Genomic DNA, 12,438 nt, shown 5'->3' with positions numbered 1-12,438 from the left:
ACAGGGGTAGGGGAGCAGTAAACCCTGCTGAGACTTTTCGTATGGTTTCTGTCACCTTTTGTGGGAAAATCATTCTAGAGAAAAGCAAGTGAGGATTTTGAAACTAACTGAAAAGGACCTGCTAAAAGGTATTTTCTCTCTGTAAAACTTCCCGCGGGGCCTCAAAAAGCACCCTGAGCACACCCTTTATCACACAGCTTTGCATATGAAACGCTGTTTGTTTCAGAGGGAGTTGTGTATTTTCACCTGGGGGATTATTCCTGTCAATTGTCCCCTGATTACCCATCTGTAAGCAGCAAGTGAAGAAGTCAAAGCTACCACAAAGATAGAAGTACAACTATTGAAGGTCATGGGATCTTCAATATTCCCCCTCCTCACCCCGAAACTTTAACCTTTGAGTGAACAGTGCCATATATATTTTTTGTTTGGCTGCCTGGTGGGCCACCTGAAAATCATCAGCACTGTGAGAAGAAAGCTGCTATGGTTTATTCAGAATCTCCTTAAGCCGAAGTCCTGCTGTGCATTACCATTTCCCAGAAAGGTGCATTGTTCTATCAGCACCCCTATCAAATTCAAGAGCAGAGACGCGCTGTCGGGACGTGCAGCAGCTCAGATAGGCCGGGCTGTTGCAATCCTGTTGCAATCCTGCGCAGAAAACAGAACGTTAACACTGGCATGCTGCTCCCACGCCCTCCCCTCTCCAGGCTTCCCATTAACTCCGTGACACCCTGCAAGGCACAGGATTTATTTACACAACACCACTCCTGAGACGGGCCTTTGTTCGCCTGCAATGTTGACAAGGCTTAGGAAGCACTACCCGCCAGAGTAAAGGTGTATTAAGCATCAACTAAGGATGAAAGAAGTGCTTTGAGACTCGCTTGATCGAATTTCCAGCTGCAGCACAATTCCCTTTTAGCCAGGAGCCGCTGGGACAAAGTAGGGAAGCTCCCGCCTTTCACCGAGAGCAGTGGCTGGCACTCACACGGTGGTTCCACGAGGACTTTAACCCGGGATATGTGGTGACACCCTGAAAAGAAGCAAATTCCTCTCTGCCCAGCCATTCAGGTTTTTGCTGGGCTGGATTGAGCCGTGTTTCCCAACAGCCTTCACCTCACGGCTGTGTCAGCGCCAGGGAGGGGACAGCGTGGGAGCCGGAAGAAGGCAGGACTGGCTCTTGTGTCAGCAGGGCCGGCCGAGCCCACGGCGCGCCCCGCGTCATTCCCGGCTCTGCTGATTTACATCTGCTCAGGAGCGCTCCATGTTTTCCTTAAAAAGCATTGCTGTGTGAGAGCAGTTTCATTGCTATGAAAGCATTACCAGTTTACTACGTAACACAGGTGGAAAAACAGCCAGGGAAGCTCAGGGGCAGATTTATCGGGTGGAAGTGACCCAAGGGGCTGTAAGCTTCATCTCTCCGCTCCTGCTGTTGTGGCAGCCATCCTCTTACCTGAGGGGGTATAAAGCAGGAGAATTCCCGTGTTTCACGTGGTCATCTTCTTGCCGAAGGTTTGGACTGAGAAGCAGGGCTTATTCTTGAGGAAACGACAGTGGGAAGGTGGAGAGGTGCTGGTGGCTGTGCCTCAGCATCCCCCTTCTGGGAAGCTGCCATGTGATAGTTCCTCCTACATGAACAGCTCCAAATCACTGTCAGAGCCCCTCAAAGCAGAGACTCTGAATGTAAAGAAAACAAAACAACCCCCCCAAAGAGCAAGTCCTTAGCAACTGGAAGATATTTGGTCAAAAAAGTCAAAGAGTGACCAGAGAGTTAAAGTGGCATAAATCTAAGTGCCAGTATAAGCTCCACACCGTCCTGGGTCAGATTCAAAATGCATTACAAGGTTCATGAACCAATAAAAATGTCATTGAATGATATCCTAAAAAGCAAATGGGAGCAGTAACGAATATTTTATACCAACAAGTTAATCCTAGATCGTCTTCCAGATGAAAATCCATTGCGTCTCTGTACCTATTCCTTAGAGCATTTTAAAAAATAAAAATAGTTTATACCACTTGTCCAGCATTTATTCCCCTCAGATCTGCCTCCTTTACTAGGACTTCAGTCTCATTATGCCCATTTTACAAGGAGGGAAATCAAGCTACAAAAATGCCAAAGGCGATTAAGGGTCATTCAGTAGGGAGGCAAAAACAGGGAAGAGTACAATTCCCATTTGAGTTGACTCTCTTCTCCTGTTTTTCCTCTTCGGGTATACAGAAAATAAGATTATTTTTCATTAAACTCACAAGGTTATATTAAAGAAGTGAACACATTTTTTTGCCAAACTTCTAAAGTTTTCTTAGTTGTCTTGAAGGGAAATATATTCTCCACCAGTACTGCTTAAAGGTTAGGTGAATACTCTGCTGACCAATAACATAAATGTGAAATATACCCCTGTTCTTACTAATATTTGTGTAATAATCCAGGGCTGAAATTTGCTATCATTGAACTGACCTCAGATCTCTGACATAAATGCCTATTTGAAGCACCTGGCAATGGGCTGGGAGCATCCACACCCAGAAGTGCTTTGTCTGGGCTTGCAGCTCTGCCAGCCACACACCTTTTCCTACATCGGCTGCAGGAACTGGGAAACTTCGGCACAAAACTTGCTTATGTAGAGCAAGGCTATATTGTACCATTAACTCTTACAACACACGTGCTTCACCTCCCTCACATGACTTACCTGAGCACACAACCCTCTCCTCACTCAACAGAAACCTCTGGAAATCTGTGCATGCTGCAGCTGGTACCCAGCTCTCTAAATACCACACAGCCAATTCTGGAATGGCTTTCTAGTTTCCTATTTAAAAAAAAAAAAAAAAAAAATTAAAAAAAAAAAGTTATATCTGAATTTCAATTCAGAGCCACCACAGGTCTTTGCTTTAGCGTTGTCCTTTTATTCTGAAAATTTTCCTTGATCTTATGAACTTGTTTTTAACATATTCAAATGTTATGGCTCTTTATGTTTCATATGCTCAAAACAGACTGTAAACAGTCCTGTGAGCTGAGCAACCCATCCACCAAAGGCACTGCCAGCTGCTCATGAACTTGCTCTAGCACACATGGGGACACTGCTCCCGAGCCCACTGTAAAATCCCAAGATGTCAGGTAGTGACCCTTATGATTCTGGGCTAAATTTCCCATCTTTTCTTCCTTCTAAAACAAGGGAATGTAGAGATGCTGTAGCATTGGCAGATGCATATAATTTTTGCCACAGAACAGCAGTTTTGAGAGGTTGAGCATCCTGTTTCTTCTCCTGTGGAAGTCCTGAGGGTCTGCTGTGGGTGACACCGGGCCATTCCCAACCAGTGAAGGGACAGGGCTGCCTGGACAGGGTGGAGCAGCTGCCTCACTGTGTGGTAGCTCAGCTGGGGTCAGAAATCAGGATGTTGTTTATTAATCAGGTGGGACAGAGAAAAAGAAGCAGCTCAGCAGCACCTGCTTCTCCAAAACAGATGCCTTGAACTCTGCTAGTGCTTCCAGGCACTGTCCTTCCCAGGCCATGCCCTTTCCTCCCTACATTGCCTTCCTTGGCTCTTTGGCAACCCTAACTGCTCCCACACCATGACTCCAACATAAATGACTGTCATCCACGGTGAATGTTTCCATTTGAATTACGTGAGCAGGCACTCTGTAAACTTCCCCACAGGCTCCACCACACTAATCCCTGGGAAGGAGCAACCTGCAGGACCTACTTTCACTGTTGAATGCTTTCTCTGTTTGCTGCTCCTCCTGTCAGAGCCATTACCCGAATTCAGACAGGTGTCCTTACATCTGTCACCCACCAGCCACTGCTGACATTCAGGACAGGAACTCGCTGTCTGTGTCCAAGCCTGAGCCCAGGGCACAGAGCAGGAAAGCTTGTTGCTGCCTGGAAATCCCTGAGCTCTGTGCTGCTTTTCACTGGGCAGTTCTGGTCTCATGCAGACTCGCTTCCTCCCCTTCTCCTGTTGCAAGTAGTGCTTTATCCCAGGTTGCCAGGAGCTTACTGTGCCAACAGCTGCTAAGACAGAGCAAGGTGTCAACTTTGACAGGATGCCAGATTGTTTATTAATTAAAAATTTAAGCAGTCTGTATCTGTCCTGAGACCCCAATCAAAACTGAGCTATTTTACCAAGGACTCTGAATGGTTAAAAATCCAGTTATTCTGAGGCTTTCAGTCACAACTGGCAACCACAAATAAATCCATTTTGTTGACACTGCTGTCTATTTATTGAAATACCCAAAAGACCACAAAGCTAACTTCAGTTCTCCACAGAGAAACCCCACCTCAGTAATATGGGAACATATGCACACTTCCAGCAGGATCTTTCCCCCTGAACACAATAAATACCTTTTCAAAGGCATTCACCTGCCTCCCCAGCACTCAGCATCAATATGCTTCTATTTGTATGGTACATTTTTCCTGCTGCCAGCTCCCAATGCCAAGCAGAGCCGTCTGCTTCCCATATGCCACCCGTCCTCCAGTGCCTCCTCTCGTGCTTACCTTCCCCCTCTGGGCTCCCACTGTGGATCAACTGCTACTCTGCCAGCTTTCTTGGTGTGAGGAGGATTTTTCTGACTGCAAACTCCACAGGATGGGAACTCTGCCCAACTCTCTATTTCCCGGAGCACCAGCTAAGCTGTGGTATAGAAATAATGAGCACAGAGACATTATTGGTGTGACATTTAGATTTGTAATATCCCAAACATCCTTCTAGAGCAAGGTGTCCCTGCCCAGGGCAAGGGGGTTGGGACAAGATGATCTTTAAGTTCCCTTCCAACCCCAGCCATTGCAGGATTCTAAAAGGCATGGGAAGCAAGGCCCTGGGATTCCTTTCAGACTCATCTCTAGGCAACGTGGTTAACTTCTACTTGCTCAGGGTTTTGATCAAAAACTTAAAAATACATACAGGTGTTTGAATAAAAAATTATGAAGTTCATTATTTATTTGAAAATATATTTCTGAGCACTTGCAGTGAGCACTGAAATCCTCTACAGCACAACAGTGAGAAATTTAGTATAACTACTGAGTGAAGAGGTCATCCCATCCACTTTAGAGACAATCATATCACATCTTTCACTCAGATGTTGTTGCACATCAACATCCAGGGTTTGAATTGCTCAGGCAGCTTTCTTATGAAAATGGAAAATGTTTTTAGTGGTTCTTCCCTCACTTCTGCAGCCTTTCTGTGTGTTTACAGCACTGCTGTCCTGCCCCAGAGGTAACCCAACAGGTCTTGCAAAGCCTCCTAACTTTGCCCCACCTCCATCATTCACAATCTTGCCTCTCTAACCTACTCATTTTCCCCCATTCCACAAACTACTAGTTTCAAAGAAATTCAGAGATTAATTAAAATGATTGGTGGGATGACTAGGTGAGGGGGACAGGCTAAAGGGCCTGACAAGAAGAAAGATGAAAAGGACTAAGTGCGTATGGCTTGGTTATGCGATGACTAATGGAGGGTGGAGGAGATGGACACGATATTCATTTACAAGTGCCTGTGGTTCTGAAAAGCATTTTTCATGTGCAAAATGAAGACTCACTCAAGACTGGCCAGGTTTTTTTAGAGTTTTGGTTTCAGGGTCCTCCACGTCAAGTTGTGAGTCCCAATCTCCCCCCAGCCAATGGATTCCCACCTTTCCCCTGTGTCCCCAAATGTATTGATTTGTTTTTATTTCACTCAGTTCCTGGATCTCCACCTGGCCACAAAATCTCCAGCAGCTCTCCTGCTGGGAGCAAAGAGCAGGAGGAGAGGCCACGGAAGCCGGGGGTGGATGAGGTGGCAGCTCTGCCACGCCTGTGCTGTGCTGCAGACTTGGACCCACTTGAACCAAGGACGCAAACACGCCCTGAGGAACCGGCAAGGGACTGGGACCAGCAGAACCTGGCAATGATTTTACTCCCACTTGGCCTAAGGAAATTCTGTTCCTTGCACCCTCTCACTCCCACCTTCTTTTACTATGCTTTGATGGAGTAAATAAGAGAAAAATACTTGTGCTTTCTGACTCTTCAAACTCTTGTCTCCCCCAGTTGGAGAAATCTGGTCTATAGTAATTCCTTAAGCAAGAGGAAAGCAGTGTGTGAAAACCCAGCAATTCCCAGTTTTATTCACTTCAAGATGTGAAGAAGGATATCACATTTAGAAATCATGAAGTCCTTTTTTTAAACAAAATAAAGGCAAAAAAATCTATAGAATAACTTTCTATACAATAAAAATGTTATGGAAACTTCTCTGAGGAGAAAAAGCAAAATAGTCTAACATGTCTAAATAAAATTATGTATTCAAATATTTAATATATGTGTAATTAAACTATATAAAAAAAAGTATTTTTTTTCTGTAAGCACTCATAAAAAAATCAGAAACTGACATTTATAATTTTTTTCTTTTCATTTTTTTTCCCCAAATGATTTTGAAATAAGTCAGAAGCGTTTGAGATGCAGGAGTGAAACAAAACAACAAACCCATTTATTCCTGGACACTACATACAAGTTAGACGGATGTGGTGTGTGTAAGAAATTTTAATTTGTCCCTGAAAAGCCATTTAATTATTCAGATTATCTGATTGCCTCACTCAGGCTTCTATTGATTGATTAGAGAAGTTTATAAATCAAACTGTGCATTACTGCTGCTCAACACATCAGCCTCTCAGAAATACAGGGCAGGGATTGGCAATTCCTAGCCACAAGTTTGTTTATTGAGCCATGTAAATGGCTCTGGTTTGTACCTGGGTCAGGAAGTGTTCCTTCTTCCTACTAAAGGAATATTTTCTTAAAGACGTCAGGAAAGGGGGAACAAAAGCCCAGAATTAATAGGTGTTTAATAAATCAGGGCATAGCCACCAGAATTCCCAGCTCCTTGGCTAATGGCCATGAAGGATCACTATCCATGGGTCCCATTTCTGGATCTGCTCCACTCTGAAGGTCTCAGGTGCTGAAATGTCAGCCAAACCCTCCCTAATTAGGCAGAGAATCCCCTGGGAGCAACCAAGCACTCTTGTCTTTGATTTGAGCACTCTCCTGCTCCCCACAACCTGCACAAGCACCTTGACTCTCTACTGCAGCCTGGACCAACCAACCTCCAATGAGCAGCAATTAACGTAATGAGTGTCCCCCACAGCTCCAGGGCCTCAGCTCCTACACGTCTCCAGCAAACTGGAATGTCTGCTCCTGAAACCCCGCCTCTGCAAGAGGAAGGAAGTACAGAGCTGAAATGGGTGGAGGGGAAAAAAAATTAAATTAATCCCTCCAGCCTGATCCAACCCTCACTGAAGTTAATCAAAACCTTGCAATGATATCAGTGGGCTCCAAAGGTAGTTTTTCAGGTTATACAATCTGTAATATACAAATCTGTTATACAAGGTTACACAAATGTGTAATAAATAGAGTGGTTTAAGCTACACTGAGCAGGTTCCTCATAGTCTGAACTTTGCTTTCTAGGACAAAAGAAACATGAAGAAGAAAACCCCAAAAGATAAAACAAAACAACCAATTAAATATATAAAATTAATCAGAATAAATTTTATTAGTAGTATTTATCTATACAGCAAATTAATTGCATGGCTTCCTATGTAGCGGAAACCAGAAACAACACCCCATTTTTCGCTTTATATGGAAATATTTCAAATATTTTATTTCAAAATAAAAATCTCCATACAACAAATGACTTAAAACTCAAGTCTTGCATTTCTCCAGAATTTCTTCCTTGCCCTTTATAAACATAAAAACTGCAGGGTGACACAGAGATCGTTTACGGGCTATCTTCGGGGGTTGTAACACATCAAGGACGGCCACATCAGGTCCGACGAGATACCCATCGCTGACAGGAGCCAGGAGTGGGTCCCTAGGGAGGCTCACGAAACCAGGGATGCCCCCCCAGGCACAAGTCATTTGCAGCTCTGGGATTTCCAAAGCCAGTGTAGATGTTCCGTGATTCACAGACCTTAAGTGATTTCTCTTCTGTGAATTCATCCAATCATGTTAAAATCGCTAAGCCCAGCCTTGCCAGAGAGTTCCAGCCCTGAACCACAGTTCTGTGAAGATATTTCCCTGTTTTATTCCAAACATGCCAGTTTCATTTGATGCCCCTTGGCTCTGGGGGCCAGAAGAGTCAGTCACTGGTCCCTATTTCTCTTGTACGTAAAGATTAAAAAGGAATTTTAAAACTTCTGTGAGTGCTCACTGAATTAATGAATTTCAGAGATTTTTTTTTATGCACGTGCAGTATCTTAGTGCTGTTTGGCTGAACAGTTTATGCAGCCGAAGTTTGAGTTACCTGTAACCCAGAGATGCTGCCTCTGTGAAGGCTGTGCAGACACCAGCAGCACACAGCAAGCCCCCACATCCAGTCCAAACTTTGTATTTTGTGCCACAAACTGTTAACACACTGCATGTATTATTTCCATTATTCCAGTTAACACCAGTTCCCACCGTGTGGCCAAAGTCAGGTAGGAACAGCAGGGAAAAACGCAGAGGAAAAATACCCCAACGACTTCAAGAAGGGGAGCTGGACCTTCACTTTTCTTTCACAGCTGGTGATGTTTCTGTTTGCTTCACTGCTCCTTCCTATACGGTAACTGGTAATTATGTCATTATATCCAGGAAAAAATAGCACTGGAGAATTTGAAAGTGTGTTTTCAAAACTAGACCTACGTTTGTTAGCTTCACGTATCATGAGAAGGGACTGAAGCTGACAAACCAAGTTCTGCACTGAGAAAAAGCTGAACAGCAGGTAACTGCTTCGTGTTGGAAGCATAAGGAGCACTTGTTGCACTGCTGGCAACCAAACACACCAGTACAGCCCTGCGGTCCCTGTGCCACCCCGTATTGTCACCGTCTGTCCTCAAATACCTGCTGCACTTTAACCCAGAGGTAGCTGCCTGTCAGCAGTCTCAAATCCCCACCACCCGAGAGAAAGGTGTGTGCGGGGCAAGGTAAGGAAAACGAATCCCTTTTATCAGCGCGCTGCCCTGGAACGCCGCTAGCACAGAGCAGCTCCAGCGAACCAGACAGCTCCCATCTGTTGCTCCGAGAGAAACATGCCAGCAGAGACTTTTCTCCTCCACCGCGATCCTTCGGCTCCAGCCCTTATTTTCCTTCCCGACTAACCTGCACTTCCACAGCAATACTGGGGCACTGTCTAAAATTAGGCCGTCGCTGCTCCCTCCCCTTGGGAGGACGAGTTCAGAGAAACCCGTCCGCAACCCGGCTTCTTCCTGTCGGGTTTTATTTCCCTTCTGCATTCTCCCGGTTATTCCCGAGGCCGGGAATTGACGTCCCGGCTCTCTGTGTAAAGGCAAAGCCGTGCCGGGGGCCGGAGGTGCGGGGGCGCACACGAACACCCGCGGCAGAAACCCGCAGCTCCCGCTGGGCTGGGCGGGCGAGCGGGGACTCCACAGGCCCCGCGGGGGCTCAGCCCGGGGCGGGGAGCGCGGGCTGCCCCCGGTGCCGCCCCCGGCGCTGCCTGGAAGCCGCGGGGGCGGCGGGACGGGGAAACCACGTGGGGCTCCCCGGGAGCGCCACCTGAAGGGCCGAACCACCGCCGGGAGAGGGAGGAGCGGCGAAGCGGGAGGAGACGCACCACAGCCCGAAACCCGGCGGAGGCAACGGCCGCCAAACAAACAAACAAACAAACACACGACCAAACAAATAAACGGAGGCACAAGCGCACCGGGAGCGGCGGCGGGAGGCGGGCCGGGGCCGAGCGCGGGCCCCCTCGGTTGGTTCGGCGCCCGCTGAGGAGGCGCCCGGGCGGCCCCGCCGGCCAAGGCCGCGCGCGCGGGACGCGGTAACCAGATATTTCAAAAACAAAGACGTCAGCCCACACTGCCCCGCGCGCGCCCCCCCGGCATTACGTCATCCCACAAAGCCCCGCGCGCTCAAGAAGCTTCTGAGGGGGGGGGTGGCCATGGCGACCCGGGCCGGGTCCGCGCGCCGAGCCCTGGCTCCGCCCCCCCGGGGACGGGGCGGCGGCAGCCAATGGGGAGCGCGCGGGGTGACATCATGCGCTATTTTTAGCGGGCTCGCGGCCGCTGATAAGTGAAGGGCTGCACGGCGGGAGCGGGCGCAGAGCGCGGGGCGGGCGGGAGCGAACGAGCGCGACTGAGTGCGGCCGCCGGGACGGTGGAGCGGGAATAGCTCGGAGCCGGGCAGGGAAAGTACTTGTGGCGGCGGAACGGCGCCCCGGCACCACCGGCGCAAGGAGGAGGAGGGCGGCGAGGCGCCCCGCCAGGCCGGGCGGGCTCTCAGCGCGGCGGCGGCAGCAGCAGCACCGATCCAGTAAGGCTCCGCGTTTCTCCTTCCTCGGCTCCGCGTTCCCCTTCCCCGGGAGGGTCGGGGTGCCCGCGGGGAGCTGAGCGGCGGCCGGGCAGCTTCCCCTCCCCGGACTGTGTTCTATGAGTGCAAAGATGGAGCCTACTTTCTACGAGGATGCGCTGAGCGCCGGCTTCGCGCCGCCGGAGAGCGGCGGATACGGATACAATAACGCCAAGGTGCTGAAGCAGAACATGACGCTGAACTTGTCCGACCCCTCCAGCAACCTGAAGCCGCACCTGAGGAACAAGAACGCCGACATCCTCACCTCGCCCGACGTGGGGCTCCTCAAACTGGCCTCGCCCGAGCTGGAGCGGCTCATCATCCAGTCCAGCAACGGGCTGATCACCACCACGCCGACCCCGACGCAGTTCCTGTGCCCCAAGAATGTCACCGACGAGCAGGAGGGGTTCGCCGAGGGTTTCGTGAGAGCTCTGGCGGAGCTGCACAACCAGAACACGCTGCCCAGCGTCACCTCGGCCGCCCAACCTGTCACCAGCGGGATGGCACCTGTGTCCTCCATGGCCGGCAGCACCAGCTTCAACACCAGTTTGCACAGCGAGCCCCCGGTGTACGCCAACCTCAGCAACTTCAACCCCAACGCGCTCAGCTCCGCGCCCAACTACAACGCCAACAGCATGGGATACGCGCCCCAGCATCACATAAACCCCCAGATGCCCGTGCAGCATCCCCGGCTCCAGGCTCTGAAAGAGGAGCCGCAGACTGTACCTGAAATGCCGGGAGAAACTCCTCCCCTGTCCCCCATTGACATGGAGTCACAGGAGAGAATCAAAGCCGAGAGAAAGCGCATGAGGAACAGAATCGCGGCGTCCAAATGCCGGAAAAGGAAGTTGGAAAGGATTGCCCGGTTGGAAGAAAAAGTGAAAACTTTGAAAGCCCAGAACTCAGAGCTGGCATCCACTGCCAACATGCTCAGAGAACAGGTTGCACAGCTTAAGCAGAAGGTCATGAACCACGTCAACAGCGGGTGCCAGCTCATGCTCACACAGCAGTTGCAGACGTTTTGAAGAGACTCTTCAGCGAGAACTGTGTGTTGTGGTACAACTAAAACAGGAAAAAAATCCAAAGTGGCAGAGGCATAAAGCTAATGGCAAAAGCTGAGAGGCTGAGTCCTGCCTGTGCTCCGCAAAGCGCATGTGTGGAAAGACTGGCAAAGCCTTCAGCTGGAGCCGGGAGTGCAGCGGCCAGCGCTGCTCCGGGAAGTGCTGTTCCTGCTCGGATGAGATGTCAGATCTTCGTTTAACATTGACCAAGACCTGCATGGACCTAACATTCGATGATCATTCAGTATTAAAGGTTAAACTGCAATAGAAACTGTAGATTGCTTTATGTAGTATTCCTTAAGAAAAAAAAAAAAAAAAAGTGGGAGGGAGGTTTGTGGGAGGCTGATAAACAAAAAAAAAAGAACTGTTCTGCCTGCCTTCAAGTAAATTGTGTATGTACATATCTTTTTTTATTTTATTTTATGAAAGTTGATTAATGTCAATAAACTACTTCATGACTTTGTAAGTTATTTTTATGTTGTTTATTTGGGCACTGCCCAGTATTGTTTGTAAATAAGAGGCTTTTTTTTAGCACTCTGAGTTTACCATTTGTAATAAAGTATAATTTTTTAATGTTTCTGTTTCTGGAAAAAAATTCTAGAAGGTTCTATTATATTTAAGAAAAAATAAAATAATTAAAATGTATTTTCCCCTCACACTTTTTTTTTTTTTTTTTTTTTTGGCTAGTACCTGAGTTGGGAAAATGCCCTTTGAGCTGCACTCTGAAGGGTAGGGATATACTGAATTTACTCTGTAACTCCAGACATATCCTGGAGGTGTGAGGAGGGGAGGGAGAAGCCAGACCATGCTCACTAAACTCAGACAACTTTTGGGGTTGTCCTGAAGTTGTATTCCCCAGCTGCAGCCTGCCTGCCGCGTTCTTGGGGCCCAGTTTAGACATCTGACTTCAGGCAGGGTTGTGGAGGGCTGGAAAGGCAGGGAATGAAATTGTTCCATAACTGGAGCAACTAGCTACTTGATCTGACATGCTTTTTATTAAATTAATGCCCTCAAGAAGATAAGGCAGGTGGTTGTATTAAAAAAAAAATATGCTGTAGGCTTCAAAAATAAAAAAAAATTCACCTTTA

General features: G+C 48.1%; 1 protein-coding gene across 1 annotated transcript; it reads left to right on the top strand.

Moving 5' to 3' along the window:
- Positions 1-9,995: 9,995 nt before the first annotated feature.
- Positions 9,996-11,995, top strand: JUN (Jun proto-oncogene, AP-1 transcription factor subunit). Its single transcript, XM_058842961.1, has one exon. The coding sequence runs from the start codon at positions 10,370-10,372 to the stop codon at positions 11,312-11,314; it is 945 nt and encodes a 314-aa protein (XP_058698944.1). The 5' UTR covers positions 9,996-10,369; the 3' UTR covers positions 11,315-11,995.
- Positions 11,996-12,438: the final 443 nt, after the last annotated feature.

This window comes from Poecile atricapillus, chromosome 7, assembly GCF_030490865.1.
Source record: "Poecile atricapillus isolate bPoeAtr1 chromosome 7, bPoeAtr1.hap1, whole genome shotgun sequence".
Taxonomy (NCBI): Eukaryota; Metazoa; Chordata; class Aves; order Passeriformes; family Paridae; genus Poecile; species Poecile atricapillus.
The sequence above is the reverse complement of the archived record's forward strand: the minus strand, read 5'-3'. Positions and strand labels throughout refer to the sequence as shown.